Source organism: Ammospiza nelsoni, chromosome 20, assembly GCF_027579445.1.
Source record: "Ammospiza nelsoni isolate bAmmNel1 chromosome 20, bAmmNel1.pri, whole genome shotgun sequence".
Classification (NCBI taxonomy): Eukaryota; Metazoa; Chordata; class Aves; order Passeriformes; family Passerellidae; genus Ammospiza; species Ammospiza nelsoni.
The window spans coordinates 9,825,019-9,847,235 of NC_080652.1; the positions used below are offsets into that span (position 1 = coordinate 9,825,019).

The 22,217-nt window shown below is 51.1% G+C and overlaps 1 protein-coding gene across 1 annotated transcript in view; it reads left to right on the top strand.

Moving 5' to 3' along the window:
* NACC2 (NACC family member 2) overlaps nt 1-21,768 on the top strand; it is a 49,684-nt gene extending 27,916 nt beyond the window's left edge. Inside the window, exons 2-6 of the mRNA XM_059486483.1 lie at nt 7,160-8,080; nt 15,784-15,951; nt 18,559-18,664; nt 19,029-19,126; nt 21,067-21,768. Of these exons, the coding sequence (XP_059342466.1) occupies nt 7,222-8,080; nt 15,784-15,951; nt 18,559-18,664; nt 19,029-19,126; nt 21,067-21,566 (1,731 nt within the window). The 5' untranslated portion in view covers nt 7,160-7,221 and the 3' untranslated portion in view covers nt 21,567-21,768. The remainder of the gene's footprint in view (nt 1-7,159; nt 8,081-15,783; nt 15,952-18,558; nt 18,665-19,028; nt 19,127-21,066) is intronic.
* Nucleotides 21,769-22,217: the final 449 nt, after the last annotated feature.

The window sequence follows — 22,217 nt, forward strand, 5'->3', positions numbered from 1 at the left end:
GGGTGACCTCGAGGAGCCGCGGTGCTCCCGGGGACGGTGACTCACCTTGCAGCAGGACAGACGGACAGAGCCGGGCTGCCGGGGAGGGACACGGGGCTGGGCAGGGTCCTGCAAAGAGACCCTGGGGACTGTGGTGGGGGACTGGAGAGACCCTCGGTGATGGGCACTGGGGACAGACCCCCGGGGCAGTGATGGGGTCCCTGCAATGAGACCCCCGGGGCAGTGATGGGCACTGGGGACAGACCCCCGGGGCAGTGATGGGGATTGGGGACAGACCCTGGGGACTGTGATGGGGATTGGGGAGAGACCCCCGAGGCAGTGATGGGGATTGGGGAGAGACCCTGGGGACTGTGATGGGGTCCCTGCAAAGAGACCCTCGGGGCAGTGATGGGCACTGGGGAGAGACCCCCGGGGCAGTGATGGGGATTGGGGACAGACCCTGGGGACTGTGATGGGGGACTGGAGAGACCCTTGGGATTGTGATGGGGATTGGGGAGAGACCCTCGGGACAGTGATGACGGATTGGGGAAAGACCCTCGGGGTAGGGATGGGGTCCCTGCAGAGAGACCCTCGGGGCTGTGTCAAGGATTGGGGAGAGACCCTCGGGGCTCTGATGGGGAACTGGGGGGGGACACAGGGCTGTGCAGGGTCCCTGCAAAGAGACCCTCAGGGCTATGATGATGGGGAACTGGGGGAGACCCTCGGAACTGTGATGGGGATTGGGGGAGACCCTCGGGGCTGTGCCAGGGACTGGGGAGAAACCCTCGGGGCTGTGATGGGGAACTGGAGAGAGACCCTCGGGGCTGTGCCAGGGACTGGGGAGAGATCCTCAGGACCTTGCAGGGGACTGGGGAGAGACCCTCGGAGCTGCGCTGGCACCAGGGGGACACTGGGCTGTGCGGGGTCCCTGCAAAGAGACCCTCGGTCTTGTGATGGGGATTGGGGAGAGACCCTCGGGGTTGTGATGGGGAACTGGGGGAGAGACCCCCGAGACTGTCATGGGGTCCCCGTAAAGAGACCCCTTGGAGCTGTGCAGAATGACTAGGAGATACCCTGGGGCTGTTCTGGGGTCTCCACAAAGTGACCCTCGGGGCTGTGCCAGAGGATTGGGGTGAGACCCTCGGAACTGTACCAGGGTCCCCATGGAGAGATGCTTGGGGCTGTGCCAGGGTCCCTGGGCAGAGACCCCTCAGGGCTGTCCTGGCATCCATCCCTGTGCCTGTGCCAGGATCTTCAGAGAGACCCCTCAGGGCTGTGCCAGCTCCCCACGGGAGATGTTTGGAGCTTGGTCCCCAGGGAGAGCCCCCAGGACAGTGCCAGGGTCCCAAACTGAGCACCCAGTCCCCATCCCCTGGCAGTGGGGCTGCCCACACCTCCTGAGCTGCACCATCAGCAGGATTTTAATTCACTTTTCCACCTTTTCCCCTCCCTGTTTTCCCCTGCCCAGCCTCTGGGGCTGCACTTTCTGTGTGAACTCTGGAGCCGTGGTGGCTCCGTGCTGCGTGTCTGCTGCGTGGGGGCTGCCCGTGTGTTACTGAGTAATATTTGCAAATTCACTTTCTGCTCTTAATAAGGCAGAAATAATCTTCTTTCACCCATTGCCACTGGCTGCTACACTAAAAATAGGGTCTGTCCGCGCCGCTTGCCACTTGCAGCATTTCAAAAATAAATACTTTGGAGCTGCAGATACCAGTGCTGCAGGAGAGGAGGCTCATTGCCATTTGATTACTGAACTTAACCTTGTTTTCTCCCCCCTGTGCAGGAATCCAGACCCGTGCTCCAATCCCTCTCCCTTCCCCTCCTGGATTTTCTCACCTGGAAAGGGGATGCTCAGTTGTTGGGGTGGGGGTGCAGACTTTGCTTTTTGGCTGTTTGGCTCCCTGGCACAGCCTGTGATGCAGAGGTGGGGGGAATATGCTCAGCCTGGACCTGAAGTGCATTTTATTTGGCTGTTTATTTTATTTAACTCTTTAGTTTACCAAACTATTTTATTTAAGTCTCTATTTTATTTGAGGCATTACAGCATCTCCGTGCTCGGGCAATGATGACACTTGGCCACCGAGTTTGCAGTGAGCTGTTGCATATTTTCCCCTGGGCTTTTACATTTCCTTTGCATTAAAAAATGGGGAAATAACCCCCAAAACCCTGCAGTGAGAGCAGGGCAGGTGCCACCCCCGTGCCTGGGGGATTGGGTGGCTTTGGGGACCCCCTGCCAGCCTCAAATCCAAGGGTGGGATTTTCCCCCACTCTCTCCTCATTTACAGAAGAAAGGGAAGTTTCCTTTGACCCTTTGGGGCCTTCAAGGGCAGGACTTTTCAGCTCTTTTCTTTCCTGGGGCTTTGGCTGGGGGGCTTGGAGCCTTTGGCTGCTTTGTCTCCCACCCCCAGAGGGTCCCTGTCCCTTTGTCCCTGTCCCAGCTCACCTTCCTGGGGAGCTGCAGGATTTTTGGGGGGCTTTGGGGGAATGATTCTCCACCCAGTCTCTCTGTTGTTTGGCTGAGAAAAAAAAAAAAAAGCCAATTTAAATACATTATCTAATTATTTCTGATTACTCCTGGGGGAGCTCTGATGGCAGCATCTCATTCTAGGTCGATGCTTTTTCCCTTTGTTGCTGTCGCCTCGCCCTGACCTTTCAGGCCTCAGAGCAGGGAATTAGTTTGGAAAAGAGCAAACCTGCTTTTTTTCTTTCCCCCAAAGCAGATGAATGCAGAAACTGAGAATTCCCAAACTCTCCTGGAAGTTGTCTCAAATAACAGCTGCATTTTTTATGAACATCTTGTGACAAAGGCTATGACTTTACAAAAATCAGGCAGAGATGTACAAATTATCCTCCTGGAGAAAGAGGCTGCCATCAGAAAACAAAATGATGTTTTTGCTTGAATGGTCACATATGTAAAATGATCAAGGTGGGGGATGTTTGTCTGGTTTTAATCCAGTTTTATCCAGGTTTTCCCATTTGGAGATGTCCTGTTGATGGTCTGTCACCTGTAGGACACTCCAGGCCAAAGGGGACTGGATTTTTTGGGCTGTTGGTCATGCTGGGGGCTCCTCCTGCACCTTGGGACACAGCTCAGCTTGGGAGATGAGATTGGAAATATACAGTTTACATCTGTAATTGCAAAGGTCATTTCTCCTGCAGCACAGCTCTTCCTGTGTCAGATGGGCTGAAGCCATTTCAAACCCTTCAAAGGTCTCTTGGTGCTCTATTTAAAAGAAAAATTATCATATTTAATAGAGGGATTTTAAAGTTAGAAATTATCAAGCTTTATTGCATTTGCTGTCTAATCACAGTAGCTTTTTGTTGCTGTTGTTTTTAGGGAATGCGAGGTTTGGTGCTGAGCAGGTTCTCCTGGGCTTTCAAGACTGTTTTATTTTATTTCTTCACGATTTGGGGTTTTTGGTGGTTTTGGGTTGGGTTTTGGGAGGCTTTCTTGGTGTATTCTGGTCATAAAAAGGAAGGGGCAGAGGGAGGAAGAAGGGAATATTCCAGCAGTCCTGGCTGATGGTTTATTGGGGTGGTTTGGGCTTCTGCAGCTTCCTTGTGTGGCTTTGCTGTGTTCCTTGATGCTCTTCCTAAACCGAGCTGTTACTTCCCCCCCATTTCCCTGGGAACTGCATTTTGGGAGGGACCAATTGTGTGCAGCATCTCCTGAGAGGTTTTATCTGAGGTTTGCCAAAGATTTGGGATGCTGGGGCACTTTGTTGCTTCTCCTTGGCTTAAAACATTCCCTAAACCAGCCCAATTTGGTGCCTTTAGGGAGAAACAGGGGTTCCTCCAGACAATCCTGTTTGTTTATAGAGCAAATTCTAAGTAATATTAATAATTGATATTTATTTTAAGTTTGGCTTGTTGTGTGCTACCGAGCTGTCCTTGGCTGGTCCCACACATCCTGCCCTGCTGGGTCCATCCAAGGCCTCCCTGGTGTCTTCTCCTGCTCTGAGGGAGCCCTTCCTGGAAGGGAAGAGGAGGAAATCCTTCTCCACCCCTGTTCTTCCCATCCTCATGGAATTATGAGGCTCCCTTAGGTGCCTGAGCAGTGATGTTTTTTCTGTAACTCGGGTTTTCCTCAGTAATTTGCACAGACCCAGAGTGGATCTTTGTTTGCCCGGGTAGATTCCATTTGCACAGGTGAGCGCTGTCGTGCCTGGGAGAGGTTTTGGCCTCTCAGCTTGGTTGTTGTGGTGTCACCTCTGATCTCCTCGTGGGATGTGACCTTGGTGCCCTCTCAGCAGCACCAGGCAGGGACCCCAGTGGCCTCCTGAGGGGTTTGGGTGAGGGTGGTGAGCATTCCCAAGGCGGGGAATGGGAGCATGGGGCTCTCCAGGCTCTGTGGGGCTGCAGGTCCTCTGGGATTTGGGGCAGTTTGGGGCAAATCCGGGAGAGCAGCACTTCCCTGCCCTGGGCTTGAACCTCATGCACCAAACATCCCTGAGGGTGTGGAAGTGGAGCTGTGAGCAGGATCAGGAGGGAAGGTCAGGCTGGAGCATCACCAGCCCCGTGCTCCCTGCAGTCATCCTGCTCTGGGGATGGCCTCACCTCTCATCCCTGGGATTTTAACTGTGTGTGACCATCAGAGCACAGCAATCAAACCAAACCCGAGGCCAGTGGCACAAGGAAAAAATGCTCTGGGCAAGGGAGAAATAAGCAAAGGGAGGCCCCACCCTCTTTCCCAGAAAAAAGCACCAAACATGCTCAATAAATGCGAAGGTAATTTAAAATCTGAATCCAGGAGACAATGTGACTGGGATTTCATTACTTAAGCAAATGGATTTGCTTTTAGTGGATTCAGCCACAGACTGAAAGAAGCTTTCCCCAAGGGGTAAACATTTTTCCTGCATTTGAAAGGCTTTCTTGTATTGGGGGGTGTGGGGGATCTGGAGGGGGGGACAGGAAGCAGGACTGTGGCTGCCCAAGAAGCACCTTGATTTTGGGCAGATTTGGGCATTCCCAAAGCTGTGCTTTTGGGCAGGTGCTCTTGGGGTGGGATGCTGGGCCAGGTGGGAGGATGCTGGGGGGTGCAGGGGTTGTTGAGGGGTTGCAGAGGATGATGGAGGGATGCAGGAGGATGCTGGGGGCATGTGGGGGTAGTGCAGGAGGATGCTGGGGGGGTGCAGGGGTGATGCAGGAGGATGCTGGGGAGATGCTTGGAGATGCAGGGGGATGCTCAGGATGCAGGAAGATGCTGTGGGGATGCAGGGGGCACAGGAGGGTGCTGGGGGGGATGCAGGGGATGCTCCCCAGCCCTGCTCCCTGCCTTCCCCTGGCCGCAGGAGTTAACCAGCAGCAGTGCCAGCTCTGCAGACTGTTTGGAATAGTTTAAATGCTTTGACACTCTGGATGTACTAGATGGCAGGGGAGGCAGTTTACAGCGTAATTCATATGCAAAACTGCACTATAAATTTAAAACCTGTCTCAGTTGCCGTGGCACCACTAAGCATTTCATCAGCATACAGTACAGTATTTCTGCCATCTTTGTTTGCATTGCAGTGACTCATCAAAAGTCTGTCTTGTACCAACACTGAGAGCATTCCTCTGGCACTGATATTTCTCTGTTTTTAAAGCTTCGGTTTGAAACTGGCATTTACTTCAGGTCCCTAATCAAAGGGCTCTATTCATTGCAGAGAGCAGCCTGAATGTTAATCTGCATCCGGCCTATTCATTTAGATGCTGTGCGCTGCCGGGGAGATTTGACTTGGTAAAAGCTCGAGCTCCAGCAGATACAAACCTAGCGCTTGATACTATATTTTATTTTCCCCCTCCCCCGGGCTCCGGAGCCCCTCGGCAGCGGCCGCTGCTCAAGGTACGTTCGTGTTCGCTCCGGGCCAGGCGAAGGCACCGCGAACTTCCTCGCTTGGAAGAATTTTTTTTTTTCCTTTTTTTTTTTTTTTTTAACCATGCAGATACAATTAAATTGGCTCCGAGTGTGTTCCCTTTTCTTCCTGTTACCCCGTGGCCTTGCAGATAGGACTGTTTTTTTTTTTTTTCCCCTCGGCAATGGGAACAGAGCAGCTCTTTGTGGGTTATTATTTTCTTTCCAGAGATATTTTTTTTTTAATCTTTCTCAGATAAACTTCTAATTTTTTTTTTTAATTTAAAAAAAAAAAAATCGTTGTTCTGCGCTTTCAGTATTAGTTAAAGGTAGTTTTTTTGAGTGGTGTTGCAGGATTTTGAATCTCCGGGACTGTTTGGGGAGGCGGCGCGGGGGGGTCTGGGCTCGGTGCATCCGCAGTGATTTGCTCCGCTGGAGTTTCGGCTGCACCAGCGTTACCTGCTCGGGCTCTGCGCACTCCCAGCGCCCTCCCAGCGCCAGGCTCTGCTCCAGGGAGCCGGAGCAGCAATCCTGCCCATGGCCAAAAGGTACAGCTGGCCCTGGAGAGCGGCCGGGCCGGGCTGCCGAGGGTCCGCGCTGCCGGTACCGGCGGCACCGGGGGCCGGGCTGGGGCTGCCCCTGCCCCGCTCGGCGTCTGGGGGAGGAAAATAAGAAGACAACTTGGTAGGCGGCTCGCTGCGGCAGGCACGTTGGTTTGTTTTATTGGGGCTCAAATATCTGGCTTAATTTGCAGATAAGCCTCGTTTTGTTGGAGGATAAATCTGTTGAGAAGGGGTTTAACTGTTGAAACGCTCCCTCTTTCTGGTGCAAATGGGAAGATTGCTTTTCAAAGTGCTTTTTCCTGGGAGCTCTCGCTCCGGCAGAATCCTGTATTTATTTCGGGCAGAATGGCACATTGTTTTATAAATATCTTTTCTGTAGTTTCAACATAGCTGCTGGTTGTTGTGTTTCTTATATAATGCTACCGAGATCTGTGTGACTGCCTTTCGTTTGCTTTACTGTTCTCTCCCATTATCGTTCAGATTTTCCTGCATGAAGTAAAAACCCCCGAGGGAATAAATCAGTGGTGCTTATTTAAACAGACCACAACTTGAAGGAAATACTTGCTTTTTTTTTGAAATATCCTTTGCCATCCACCAGTGGCATTCCCAAGGCTGCTCAAAACCATCGATAAATGATTTTTGCAAGCGATCGCTTTTCCGCCTTGGCTCTGGGAGCTCGCCTTGGAGCCTTTGATGTCGGGTGAGGTGGGTTCCTGTGCTCCTGCCTGCCTTTGGTGAACTGTCTAAAAACCTTGTTCCTCTCTCCCCCGCCTTCTCCGTTTTTCAGATGTGCCCTACTTTGGATATTCCTGCATTGAATGTCTGAGGAGCTCCGGCCGACCCTGAGCCATGTCGCAGATGTTGCACATAGAGATTCCCAACTTCGGGAACACCGTTCTGGGCTGCCTGAACGAGCAGCGCCTGCTGGGGCTCTACTGCGATGTCTCCATCGTGGTGAAGGGCCAAGCCTTCAAGGCTCACCGGGCGGTGCTGGCCGCCAGCAGCCTCTACTTCCGAGACTTGTTCAGTGGGAACAGCAAAAACGCCTTCGAGCTGCCGGGCACCGTCCCCCCGGCCTGCTTCCAGCAGATCCTCTCCTTCTGCTACACCGGCAAGCTGACCATGGCGGCGAGCGAGCAGCTGGTGGTGATGTACACGGCGGGCTTCCTGCAGATCCAGCACATCGTGGAGAAAGGCACGGACTTGATGTTCAAGGTCAGCTCCCCGCACTGTGACTCTCAGACCACCATGATCGAAGACCCCAGCTCGGAGCCGCAGAGCCCCTGCAACCAGCTGCAGTCGGCCTCTGCGCCCTACGTCATGTCCCCCTCCATGCCCATCCCGCTGCTCACGCGCGTCAAACACGAGAACCTGGAGCTGCAGGCCCTGCCCGGCCTGCCCGGCAAGCGGCCCCTGGAGCCCGGTGCCCGGGACGGGCCCGGCGGCGCCGGTGCCAGCGCGGGGCCCCTGAAGCTGTCCCGAGTCTCCTACTACGGGGTGCCCAACCTGGCCACGCTGCTGCCCAACGTGCAGCAGGTGCAGTACTCGCAGGGGGAACGCACCAGCCCCGGCGCCAGCAGCATCCCCACCACCGACAGCCCCACCTCCTACCACAACGAGGAGGACGAGGAGGACGACGAGGCCTACGACACCATGGTGGAGGAGCAGTACGGGCAGATGTACATCAAGTCCTCGGGAGGTTACTCTGGTAATGGATGGCTCTCTCTGCTTGGGTTTTCTGCTCCCTTTATGGGGTTATGTGGGCCTCGTCCAGCTACTGTGGGCAGATTTGGGTTGGTCACCGGGTTTTGGTCTTTGGGGGTTTCATTTGTTGGTTTTTGCCCATGTGGTGGGCTTGGTACTGATGTCTCGGTGCCTCTCATTCTTTAGATGAGAGGCTGCATCATCCACCAGGCTCAGCTCAGCCTTTGCTTTTTAGCTGAGGCCGCCAGTGAGGAGCCTGGTGGCTGCATGAGCCCTGTGGTGGTGGCATCCATCCTGAGGTGATGGCTGAGCAAACCTGCTGTGGGTCATCCTCTTGGCCCAGGGCCAGGTGGTCACTCTGGGAGCTGTCTTCTGTCCTGGGTTTTTAGAATGAGAGTTTCCAAAAAAGTGATGAGCACGGGATATTTGGAGGAAGGGAGAATATAAATGAAATAATTTTTGTTGAAGTTAATTAGGAATATCTGCAACAGGAAGGAAAGATGGATTTTTCTCCCCACTCCCTGAAGTGCCCCTCTCTTCTTGTCCCACACATCACTGTTAGAAATGAAAAAGCATTTTTGGGGCTTCCTGTTCTTTTATTTCCCCATTAGTGCCCAGAACTAAGTAAAACCCTGCTGTCCTTCCAGAATTTAGGATTAAGGGCTGAGTGTGAATCCCTTGACGGGCCTCAGACAGAGGAGGCTGCTTCTCTTTGGTGCTGCTTGGCTGGGAGCTGCTGCTCAGCCCCAGAGTGGGCACAGGGACACGAGAGCTCCTTTCCCTCCCACTTCCTTGGGCACACAGCCTGTTTTCCTGGCGCCTTGCAGGGCTCAGACCCTCCTGAGGAGCCAGGACAGGGCTGCAGGTCCAGGGGCACAGTTCCAGGGGGAGATGCCCCTGGGTGCTGTCCTGTGAGCATCCCCTGTGGAAGCAGCTCCCAGCACCCCACACAGGTGGAGCTGGCAGTGTCCCCCATGGAAGCTCAGCCTCACAGAGGCCTCCTTGTGGGAGCTGCAGGTGTTTGTGGCAGCAGCTTTGGTCCTCAGGAGCTCCCCAGGGAGGGACATCTTCCCCCTGGCTGTGGCTGCAGGCAGCATCCCCTCCCCTGGAGCTGCTTCCCCTGCTCTGCCTCCTGGGATTGCTGCACTGATGCTGCAAATATTTTAACTCTGGTTCATTGACGAGCTCTCCTCAAAGCCATTTGACTTTAGTCTTCACCAAGGAACAAGATTTGGCAAATAGGACAATTTTTGTTGCATAAAACAGGTAGGCTTCCTTAGTACTGAGAGTGGGCTCACCCCAACACACTGTCCCATCCCATCCCATCCCATCCCATCCCATCCCATCCCATCCCATCCCATCCCATCCCATCCCATCCCATCCCATCCCATCCCATCCCCTCAGCATCCTCTTGCCACGTCCCCTGCCAGACAGTGAACAGATAAGCAGAATTTTCCATGGTGTTTTTTCACTAAGCCATATGAAAAAGGAGGAAAACAGTGAATTTACTATTTTAATATTAGAAATATTTGTTAGGAGAAGTGGACAAGCAGTTGTAGGAAATTAGCCTCAAATTAGCCTCTCCCTGTCCTGCTTCAGTGGTTGGGATGGGGCAGGAGAGGAGTGGGATCCGGGGTTGGACAAGGTCAGGTCTCCTCCATGGCTGCTGTTGGAGCCAGACTGAACAGGATTGTGTGTTGCCCACTTGTTTTGGGTTTATTTTGCTTTTCCCTGTAGAACCTGTGGTGAGCAATGAGTGTTTGCCTTCAGTTGTTCCTCAGAGCAGTGGGATCATGCCCTTGGAGTGTGTTTTCCATCCCTGTCACGGGGCCAGTTCCTGCAGGAGCAGAACAGAACCAATTCAGAAGGCAAGGACAGCACCAGCCTGGGGATGGTGCAGCAGCAGCTCTGAGGCTGCCCCTGATCCATGCTGGACAGGAATCATCCCAGCTGGAAAAGTGAAAATCCAAGCAGCTTTCTCAGGTGTCACTGGAGATGCTGCAGCCCTTGTGCCACAGCCAAGTTCTCCTGCTTGTTTTCTGTAGGGGGAAGCAGGTGGTGATGCTGAGGCCATGCAGGGAAGAGGCAGGTTGTAAGGCTCTAAATATCCCACATTTCTGCTGAAATTCCTCTTCCCCACCCGCACCTTTCGGGGGAGTTTCCTGTTTGAAATAAGGCAGCTATAGGTATCAGGCTTCCTGGAAAAGAGGGCATGCAAAAGAGAGATTACAAAAAGTAAAACCTAAGCTGTTCCATTATGGTTGGGACTTGTAGAGCTAACTGTGTTTTAATTACTCGGGATAAACTGTACCCTCTCAAAAGGTGCAGAATAATGAAACTGTGAGATGGAAGAGAGAAGGCAGCTAATCCTGCTCCTGGCATGGAGATCCCACAGCCTCACAAAGCCCTGGGGGAGGGGGAGCCCTTTAAACCAGGCATTGCCAAGGTTTCCAAGAGCCCTGTTTGTGAAAACAAAAACAAAGCCAAAGAGGAGCAGAGCAGACGAAGCTCTGAATTTCAGAGAGGGTTGCTGGAATTTTTTCCTTCTTTTTCTATGCATTTTTATTCCCCATCTGAAGCTGCTGAGGTGGACTGAGCTCCTCACCTGCCTTCAGCATCACCCACCAGCCTTGGAGGGGTCACCAATCCTCTTCTTGCCCCAAAGCTGGGGGTTTTTAATTTATTTTCTTCACCCCTTTTTGTAGTCAGAGCCATTCTGAATCTCCAAAGCTGGATCAGATCCTCATCTCCAAATCATTAAGGTTGGAAAAGGTCTCCAAGATCAAACTTTGACCAAACACCACCAAGAGCACTGAGTGTCGCATCCTTGGGCACGTCCAGGGGTGGGCACTCCAAAACCTCCCTGGGCAGCCCCTTCCCATGCCTGAACACCTTTTCCATGAAGAAATTCCTCCTTTTGTCCAACCTGAACCTTTTCTGGCACAGTTTGAGGCTGTTTCCTCCTGGAGGAGCCCTGGGAGAAGAAGCTGGTGCCGCCTGCAGCGGTGGCACTGCTGTGAGGGACCAGGACAAGTGTTGGACCTGCAGAAGGAGCAGCATGATAAACACAGGAGGGTCAGGCTCAGGTGTTGGCAGGCAGGGCGGCAGCTGGCAGAGGGGGAAAGCTGCCTCAGTTTCCCCCCAAGCTCTGGGCAGGTTTGGTGGCCACGTTTGCCGTGCCAGGCTGGGAGCACTGCGGTAAAATGGCTCCTTGCTCCAGAACTAGGTCTGGGTGTGGAGAACATGTGGGCCTCGAGAACACGAGCGAGACTTAATGAGGTTTCCAGCATCTGATCTGAGGAACGCACAACTCCAGAAAATATTAAACAAAAGCAAAGTATTTTTATCCCTGTTAATTACAGCGTCGTGGGCCCGAGCTGAAGTGGGTTTCAGCAGGACTTGCAGATGCTCGGCGCTTTTCTGCACTGAGCCACGTTCTTGTCAGTCAGCTCTCTGCTGAGCAGATGCAGTTAATTTAATTTTGACAGGCACCAGCGAAGTTGTGCAAGGGTCCGTCCTCCTCCCCTGCTCCTGCTGCACCGGTTTGCAGGGAAAAGGGAAAATCTTGATGCAGCAAACGGCTGGAATGTAAAGGCTGGACTTGAAAGTTATGAAATCCTGAACTGACAAGAGCACACTTCATTAAAAATTCATCTAAAATAGCCATTATAGAATAGTTGTGGTAATTAGCTGAGAGAATAGTTCTCTCTCCTGGCCTCTGATTCCTGACAGTAAGGAAAGAGGGCAGGGAACAGCCCAGAATCCCAAATGGTGCAGCCCGTGCAGCATCCCGCGCTGCGGCCGCGTGAATCACAAATCACGGCAGGAATTGCAGCGGGATGGAGCAGCTGGCTGCCACTGCAGGGACAGCCCCTGCTCCTGCCAGCTCCCCCTGCTCCTGAGGGACCAGCCTGTGCACAGGAGGATGCTCAGCAGCAAACAGCTCGTGGATTTTTAGGGAATGAAGCGGTCGAGGGCTGTGTCAGTATCCACCAGAGCACTTTGGCTTTTGCGGAGGGATTCAGACACCTGCAAAGTGCTGAAAGCCTGTGTGTCTTCATGGGACAAGGTGGGGACTGGGCACAGGTTGGATGTGCTGGTTTTGGAGGTGTTTTCCAGGCTGAGGGCTCTGTGGTGGCAGTGCCCCATCCTGACCCTGCCACAGCCAGAGCTGAGCCCCAGGCTGGGGGCACTCAGCCTCTGGCCTTTTTTGGCATTAAACTGCCAGCCCCATTTTCCTCCCTCTGAACCACAGATGTTTAATTTTAGGCTGGCAGATGTTTCACTCCTGGCTGAGATCTGAGGCGAAGGCAAGATAGGGGTATTTATAAACCAGTAATATTTTTCCTATACTAATTCCAGATTACCTCCCTGTATAAATAGGTCACAAATCAAAGGCTACATTTCAGTACGTTGGTATAAATGTACTATTTGGGAAATGTAAACTCTCCCCGTTGGGACTCTGTGATGGATCTGTCCCAGGGTGCTTGCGTGTGTCCTCTGCTCCAGGTTTACATCTGCAGCAGATGCTGGGGATGCTGAGGCTGTGGAGGGAAGATATTTCTGAGGTGGTCCCACTGCCAGTGGAAAATAGGCTGGTGGGAGAGAAATGTTAAAATATTGCTGTTTGAAAAGAGACTTTTTGCTGTGTACAGAAAAGGATCATCCATGGTGGAGCAGGTGGAGATGGGTTCTCTCAGGGTTTGAGATGTGTGGTTGTATGTTGGGACTCTGTGAAGATCAGTTTTTGGGTGAGGCTCCATCACTCTGATCTCTCTGTATCTCCCAATCCCATTCCTAAACCAGCAGCAGTTGTTTCTTACCCACAGGAGCACCCTGATGTTTATGTGCCGTTTGGAGAACCCAAACTGGTGGGAATTGGGGTTAGTGACTCGTTTTGCTGTTTGGATTGTCAGGAAGTAAGGAGATGAGTGAGCGCTGGGGCCAGGTGTGTGTCCAGCAATCCCCAGGCACTCACCTGAGCAGCCCATCCCCAGCAAATCTCAGGTGGGACGTGCAGAAATCCCAATGTCACCCAACCATCGTGGGCTCAGCACTAAGGGGCTGTGAGGGATCTCTGGAGTTTGTTTTAGGGATGAGGAGGACACGTGCCCCAGCATCATGCACAGCCTGGAGCCATGGAGCATGGACCAGTGAGTTGGTTTGAGGCTGTTTCTTCGGCCCGAAAAATCCAGGAAAATGAGTTTTTCCATTCTGCACCACCTGTTGCAGCTGCAGCCTCCAGCTAAGTTTGGGATAAAAGCATACATCCAAATGAATCAAATATTCCAGTGTTTGGCTGGCAGCTCTGGTGGCTTCCTCTGTAATGATTTCCTGCCCCTCTCTGCTGGCTGGGAGCTCCTTTCTTGTTCAGGAACAAAACTGTATTTAACAATACTTCCCATTGTTTGCCCTTTCATTCAAAGGGAAGGAGCCGCTGCCCTCTGAAGACACAAATTAATTAGAAGCAAATACTCTCCTGTTCTGTGGAGCAGAAAGGCCAAACAGAGTGGCTTTCTGTGGAAACATGGCACCAGAGTGGCTCTTGTGTCCTGCTCCTTTACATAACTGATTGCTATCTGCTCAACTGAGGTGCCACTGAAAGCCCCAAACCTCTTTTTGTTTGGTATCGTTGATTTTCTGCTAATGCTTGAATGGAAGCAAAGCCCCCCAAAATGATTCATGGCTGTTTTTTATAAGAGATTTATGGACAGTGAGCCAGCAGGACAGATGTAACCAAAATCCAGCAGTAGGTTGAGTTGTGCTTGGTCTTTTTGGCTGAATTTTAGTTTGGTTTTTGAAGCATGGTGCTGTTGGATATTGTGGGTGCTTTCGACCTGAGCCATTGGTTAAAGTAAAAATGAAGTATTAAGAATTCAGTTTTTAATAATTTTTAATAATTGCTAATATTTTTAATATTTTTAGTGATTTTTTAATAACCTGGGCAGAGCCCCCTGCTGAGGTGGGATTGTGTAGGTCACATATACAGCTCCTAGGGGTTGTGTATTTAATTTTACCTCTGAGTAAAATTTTGCCTCTGGGAGATGACTGAGGTGTCCCTTCCTGCCCTGGTGGCCCTGCCTTGCCAGGGAAGGACAGCAGAGCAGGACTGGCTCCCCCATACCCACTGTCCCTTTGGTTTTGGTTTATTTAAGCTGAAAATATCAGTATTTAATGGGATATGGTTTGCTTATCACTCTAAAAGCCTCAAAATAGGGGTGATCTTTGAGATTCTCCCTCAGTGGGAGCTGAGCCCCATCTCCAGCTGGGTCTGGGAATGCTGGGGATATTGCAGCTGGGAGTGTCAATGCACAGATTTCCCACTGGTGATGGGGCTGTGATGGCACAAAGAGTTTAAAACCACCCTGTGAGTTGTTCTGCTGCTGTTGGGTTGTATATCCCTGAGCAGGGACCACCCTCCTGCCATTCCAGAACCCCTCCTGCCATTCCTCAGGGCCAGAGGGAGCCATCCAGCCCATGTCCTGAGGGTGGGGATGCCCCAGAGCCTCCATGGGATGCCCCAGCCCAGCAGGGCACCGTGGCCATGTCCTACTTAGAACAGAACACTGCTCCCTTTGTCCCCGAGCCATCACCCTGGGTTACTGAGCAACAGCTCTGCAAAACTTGTTATTTTATCTGCAGGGAGGAAAAGTGAACCCAGAACTCGGGGATAATCGCAGGGAAAGACACCTCTGGAGCAGGTTTTGAGTTCAGAAATGCTCCTTGCTGGGGTTTCTGCTCTCTCAGTGTGCATAGGTTTTGAGCACAGAGCTGGGTTGGGGTTTGTACGTGGCACTTGTCATGTTATCAAACAGTTTTGGGGGAAAAAGGTGGATCGTGGCAGAGCTGGGCTGCAGTTCAGCCCTGGGGATGTTCCCACCATGTTCTGAAGTTGATGTGCATGGTCAGCCCTCGTTGCTGTCAAAAATTGTCATTTTAAGCAATCTGGTGGTCTTGGACTGTAAATGTGCTTTAGAAACCAATCCCCTGTGTGCCCACAATGCCCAGGTTTGGAGGTGTTGGCAGGACAGCCCAGTATTTCAGCTTTTCCATGTTGCTGGTTGCTCCTGGGCAGTGCTGGGCTCTGGAGATGGTGCATCAGAGAGGGTTGGAAAAATCTGGTATTTTTGTTTTCAAGCTACCTCATAATAACATATTTTGCCTTGTTGATGGGGGCTTCTTTTGTTACTGAGAGGAAAAGCTGGCCTGCAGAGGCAGAGGAACAGAAGGTGGGCTGGAGGTGGCTGGTGGGTGCACAGAGAGGCTCTGGTGACCCTTCTCAGAGCAGAGGTGTCTGCAGGGTCTGGATTTTAACTTCAGCATGAAAAACCATCAAGGGAAGTAATGATGGAACTGCTGCAGGTGTTCATCAGTTCACTGTTTAGAAGCCCTGGTGAAATTCCTGCCACCCTCCTGGGATGTGTGGGGCTGCAGCTCTGCGTGCAGAGTGATGTCAGCTGAACAGAGCTGTCCATTTTCACAAATTATTGACCCAGGAGATGTTAAATCATAATTAGATTCTGAGGATCCCTTTCTGCAGAAGCTGAGGCTGCTGTGGAGGGGGAGACCAGGGGGTTTTCCCAAGTTTTCAGGTGTCACCTGCCCCGTGGGGGGAAAATTTCCAATTGCTGCGTGAAGAAATCAAAGCCTGACCTCCTGTAGCATCATGACAGGTTATTTTAATGGTTTTCCCCTTCCGTTTTGCAGTGGCCCAGGAGAAGGCAGAGCAGATCCCCCTGGAGAACCGCTCGTGCGTGCTGATCCGGCGGGACCTGGTGGCGCTCCCTGCCAGCCTCATCAGCCAGATCGGCTATCGCTGCCACCCCAAGCTCTACTCCGAGGGGGACCCTGGCGAGAAACTCGAGCTCGTTGCAGGTAGATTTTCCTTGGAGTACCTTGGAATTTCCTTGGAATACCTCTGGGTTGCTGCTGTTCCCCTTCTGGAGCTGTGCTCTCCGTCTCGTGTGCCCTTGCTGTGTCTTTCTGGATTATTCGTCACCAAGCGTTTTTTGGAAAGTTCCGAGTTTCCTCTAATTTGCTGACAGAAAAATGTGTCATTAACAGGATTTATTCAATTGAATTAATTTAGCATTTTAATTGAATTCTGCAGCTTGTGTTCTTCCTGCTTGGTGTGGCTGCAGTGAGTGTGTTTTCATTTAGAATCACAGATCTAAAAGCCCAACAACCCCCACTCAAAAATTGCCACATTATAAGATTTACAAAGCAAGGGAGATAAAATCTGTGTCAATGAACAAGCTTTGAAAAACCTGTAAAATTTCTTTATAAATTTACTAAGTGGTCAAAAACTGCAGCAGGAGGAGAAGGAATTGGGTTTGATCCTTTCTTCTTTGTTTTCATTTTGGGGGGAATTTACAATATTGGGAGAATTTACTCCTTCTCTAGGAAAGATTTCTGGCCAGTGTGAGGTGGAAGAAGTTCTGTTTAGAGAACGTAGAGCTGGAGGAGTGAAACCAGGTGGCTGTGGCATCCCAGGCACACCCAGCACTGCACAGAAAGTGTTTAACTGGAGTGACCGGGTCGAATTCCAGTGATAATAATCATAATAATCATAATAATAATATTCTGCTTTTAGAAGTTCCCCCCAGCTTTACTTTGCAGTGGGCTGGCTGTGGGTTTTTCCCTTAGATGTGGCTGTGTGGGGATGACTGGGCAGGACATCCCAGACGTGCCCAGGTGGGGAGGTTTAATTGATCCCTGCAAAGCCCCAAAAGGGACATGTGGCAGCACAGTCCATCCAAATCAGTTCTTCTTCCCTTGCAGTCATTTCTCTCTTGGTGAGTAGCATGACTTCATTTTCATTCTGGAGACGGAATCAGGATTTCAGGGGATGCCCACAAAGGTTTGCAGCTGATGGAGGACAGGACTTTGATGGAAGGCAAAGCACAGCTTACAACCACAAGTATTTATTTTGGATCTGGAATATTCATCTTGTACCCATTTCCATTTAATGTGAGACTTCTTAAAACCATCAAGTGGTGCAGTTATTTTCACAGTGAGAGCTGCAAATTGGTTTGAGGCAACTCTGCTTGATTTACATTTTTCAATCTGGAAAAAAGCAGATTAATATCACTAACCGATAGTGGCTGCCTGGTTATTTTTCATTTATTAAAGTGAAGTTCCCCTCAGTGATGGCTGGTGTTTGCTCTGATGCCTTATCTCTTAAAATACAAAATAAACTCCCCTAATTCCTGTCTCAGACCTGGAGGGGGGGGCCTGATCCTGCTGTGAAAGTTTTCCTCAACTCTCCAAGTGGGAGTGTTTTCCTTTTGTTTCTGGTTTTTCATGCTATAGTTGATTCAGCAAACTCAAGCAGCCCTCTCTGAAAAAGGTCTTTAACAAGGCTTGCAGTCAGCACAGCACATCTGAGGGAGGGGCTGAGGCTGTTACTCAAAAAAAAAAAAACAACAAAACAAGACTAAAAAAACTCATTAGATGGAAGAGAATACAAAGAGGATTTCTGGTGACAGTGGCATGGCCAGAGATGCAGAGGGATGCTGGGTTCTGGGCAGGAGCAGGGTCCTGGGGTGCCCCTGGTGCAGCCAGGGGAGGTGCAGAGGGTCACCCCAGGGGCTGCATCCACAAGGTCAGGGACAATCTCTTCCCTGGAAATCCAGGAGGAGATGTTGCTGCTCCAGCAGATGTTTTATATCTCCAGAACAGAGTGTGTTCTGGATCCAGCTATGACCCATTATTTAATCTTAATTAAAAGCAAACACGAAAACCTTCTGCTTGAAAAATGGGATGACCTCTCCCTGGAAGCAGTGCTGATGCAGGAGCAGGCTGGTCTGTGAGCTGAGTAAAAAGGTTTGATATAAAACCTGCTCTAAAGTACTGCCAGACCTCTGGACATGTCCAGCTGCTTTGCACAGGGTTCCTTTTTCTTCCAGAAAACATCCTTAAAGGCAGCAGCTTCAAAGGCAGCAGTTGCTGTGCATTAGAAGGAAAATTCCCTGCTCACCAGAGGTACCAAGAGGTGATGGGCTGGGGTTTTGAAAGCAGTTAGATTCTGTAACCAAGTACCTCTTTCTGTGCTGGATGGGCTTTTTCTTTCATTTCCAACTCTGTGTTCTGCAGCCTTGCACTGGAGAAAAAAAAAAAAAAAAAAAAAAAAAAAAAAAAAAAAAAAAAAGAAAAGGCCAAATGGATTGGGGTTTTCTTGCTTCAGAAAAAATAAATAATCTGATCTGTACATATCAAATCACAGTGCAAGCCTTGCACGGTGTGCATTGGTGAGAAAATAGGAATCCTTTCATTTGATTCCCATAGACCTCCTGTCTGTACAGATAAAATTAGGAGTTGTTATTGCCTGGGACTCGCCAAGGCTCCAAGGATTTGTCAGGATTCTCCAGGAACCCCTCTGTCCTTGTTGCAGCAGGTGAAGAGGAGGAGCTGTGGGTGCCTCAGGGGTGGCTCTGTGGCTGTGTCAGGGGCTCATTTTGGATTTCCCTCTCCCCCTTGCAGGCTCAGGTGTTTACATCACCCGGGGGCAGCTGATGAATTGCCATTTATGTGCTGGTGTCAAACACAAGGTCCTGCTCAGACGTCTCCTGGCCACCTTCTTCGATCGGTACGTCCTGTCCTGTCCTGTCCCGTCCTGCTGCTCCTCGTGCTCTGCCAGGGCATCCCTTCCCTGCTCCTTCACCTCCAGGGGTTTAACCCTGGCTCAGGAGTGCCTCGTCCTCTGCACTCAGCTCTGTGCATTTTCTTAGTGATGCTTGAGGACTTTATTCCATTTCCATGCACATTTCCCACTCCTCACATGAAAATCCTGGTGATGCCTCCAGGGTCTGAAGGGAGGAGGGCAGGGAGTGGCTGTGCCCTGGTCCCCTCTCCCAGGATGTCCCTTATAAATATAAATATAAATAATGAATCAGAAAGCTGATTTATTATTTTATGATATATATTCTATTGTATCCTTTGCCTCCCCGCAGGAACACTCTTGCCAACAGCTGTGGAACTGGAATCAGGTCCTCCACGAGCGATCCCAGCAGGAAGCCCTTGGACAGCAGGGTCCTCAATGCAGTCAAATGTAAGGAGAGGGGTGTTCTGCTGCTGGGGTGGGACAGCATGGCCCAGCCCTGGGCAGGGAAGGGCACTCTGTTGTGTGGTAATGGTGGAATTAAGTTCTAGGAAAATCAATTTATTTTTTAGTTTACATCGTTGCCCAGAGAAGATGTGGGTGGGATCTGCTCTCCATCAGCCACTTCCCACTCAGTCACCTGTAGTGTTTTGGGACAGGAGTTGCTGGAGGAAACCCCAAAGGGTTCAGAAAGATCTGTTTGCCATGGGCTTCAACTGCAGTGAAAATCACTGTGTTCTCTCAGCCTGGCTGAATTCTGGGGAGTAAATCTATGTGTAAATATTACTGTGCTGGAGAACAAAACTCTTAAGCAGTTTTTCTCATTTAGTTTTTAAGATTTGGGAGAGAAATCTTTCCCCTCCCTAATTGTAAAGTGCAGGGGCCTTCCAGCTGCCCTGGCAGATCTGTGGCATCTGGGGGAAAGGGAGAAGAGGGCAGATGTTCAGTAAAGTGGTTGAACATGGCGGAGTCAGCTCCCTGTTGGCAGTTTTATCCTAGAGAGTCCCAACTCTGCACTTTGCAGCCCTGATCCTTCCTGAGAGGGGCTGGAAGGGCATTGCTGCTGTGTGCCAGGGTATGGGATGGGTTCCTCCTGCCTGGATTTGTCCCTGTGCAGGAGCTTTAGCTGACAGTTATTCACCATGGCAGTTCCTTGGATGCTGCCCCACAACATCAGGTGCTTGGCTCCTGCAGAGAGCAGGGCACGAGGGATTGCAGGGCTGCTGCAGCTCCCAGGGCATGTGCCAGCACTGGGATGGATGCTGGAGCAGCCAGGGCCACACAGGGATGGTGTGAGGAGAGGGACAGGCAGAGGACATTCCCTGGGGCAGCCCCTCAGCTCTGACATTTGCAGTGCTGGGGGTTTAGGAGCCATTAACGGGGAGTTTGTGGGATCTTTTGTGTGTCCACCTCTGGTTTGGCCATCTCCTGTGGCTGTGGGGGTCCCCATGCAGTGAGGGCCCTGTGGTGGTGTTGGTAGGAGAAGAGATGAGAATCTTGACTCTGTGTTTCAGAAAGCTGATTTATTATCTTATGATATATATTATATTAAAATGATATATTAAAACTATACTAAAGAATAGAAGAAAAGATTTTGTCAGAAGGCTAGCAAGGAAAGGAAAGGAATGGAATGATAATAAAATCTTGTGACCGAGCGGAGAGTCCGAGACAGCCAGACTGTGATTGGCCATTAATTGAAAACAACCACATGAGACCAATCACAGATCACCCGTTGCATTCCACAGCAGCAGATAATTACTGTTCACATTTCATTTCTGAGGCCTCTCAGCTTCTCAGGGGAAAAGATCCTAGCAAAAGGATTTTTCATAAAACATATCTGCGACAGGGGCCATTCTGGGGTGTTCATACCTTCCTGGTTCTCCCTTTTTGTTCCTGATTGTCCCTTCTTGTTCATACCTTTTTGGTTGTTCCTCCTTGTTCGTACCTTCTTGGTTGTTCCTTCTTGTTCATGCCTTCCTGGTCCTTCTTGTTCGTACCTTCCTGGTTGTCCCTTCTTGTTCCTGGTTGTCCCTTCTTGTTCATACCTTTTTGGTTGTTCCTCCTTGTTCATACCTTCCTGGTTGTTCCTTCTTGTTCATACCTTCCTGGTTGTCCCTTCTTGTTCATACCTTCCTGGTTGTTCCTTCCTGGTTGTTCCTTCTTGTTCACACCTCCTGGTTGTTCCTTCTTGTTCACACCTTCCTGGTTGTTCCTTCTTGTTCACACCTTCCTGGTTGTCCCCTCTTGTCCGTACCTTCCTGGTTGTCTCCAGCCGAGGAGCTCTGTCAGTGTGGAGAGCTCAGGCCCGTGGGTGAAGCCGTGCTCTGTCCAGGCTCCCCTTTGTGTCCCTGGCCCCGAAGGCTGAGCCCCGTGTCTCCCTGTCTTTGCAGTGTACTGTCAGAACTTTGCCCCGAGCTTTAAGGAGAGCGAGATGAACGTGATCGCGGCCGACATGTGCACCAACGCGCGGCGCGTGCGCAAGCGCTGGCTGCCCAAGATCAAGTCCATGCTGCCCGAGGGGATGGAGATGTACCGCAGCGTCATGGGCTCCTCCACAAACACTGTCCCCCTGGAGCCCGACTTCCAGCCCGGCGCGGCGCAGCCCTTCGAGCAGCGCATCTATGCAGAGAGGAGGAGCGAGGCGGGGACTATCGTAGCCCTGAGAACTAGCACGGTGAACGTGGAGCTCAGCAACGGGTCCAGCCAGTCCTTCGAGCAGGGCGAGGACGCCGAGGGCGGCGGCTCCGTCATCCAGGAGGCGGCTGCCACCGAGGCCGTGGCATCAGAAACCCAAAGCACCCCCCAACCCTTCGAGCAGGGCTCGGGCTCCTCCAGCCGGCCCGAGACCCCCGTGAGGAGACAGGATGGTACTTACGGAGGGACTTTATAGAGAGAGCAAACATTTCATCACCTATAAGGGATCTGTAATACTAAAGCTGCTTGCATGCATTACTAATATGAAACAAACAAAAAAAAATGTGATCAAGCCACTTACCTACTGAACTGCTACTGTTGCCTGAAAAAAATGTGATTTTTATTCTGCTTGTATTTAAAATTTATGAAGGAAATAATCGCATTCGTTATACTGTAAACGACTAGGTCTGTGGCGACCTACTTAAAAAAATATTGGGCTCCTTTTTTGATATTCCTGAGGTTAGTCTATAAGATTGTAGCTTTTTCTTTTTTTTTTTTCCCTTTCCTTTCCTTTTTTTTTTTTGGTTTTTTTTTTGGTTTTTTTTCTTTTTTTGTTTGTTTGTTTTAAGAAGGGGAGGAGAAAAGCTAGCCACCCCCCACCCACCACCACCCCGTCATCACCCCATCCATCACTCAGCTCAGAAGTAAAGCCATCGTTAACCTTGTCCTCCAAGGAGAGTTTTGTCACTGACCAGGAAAGCGAGGCGTGTTCGGGTGCAGGTGCTGTGACTGGCCGCGTTTGTCTCGGGAAGGGCTCGAGCCAAGTGGGACGGGCTGGGGGAAATCGTGGCAGTGAAATCGTGGCCAGGCCCCTCTGGAGGCAGGGGGGGAGCCCTGGCCGTGGGTG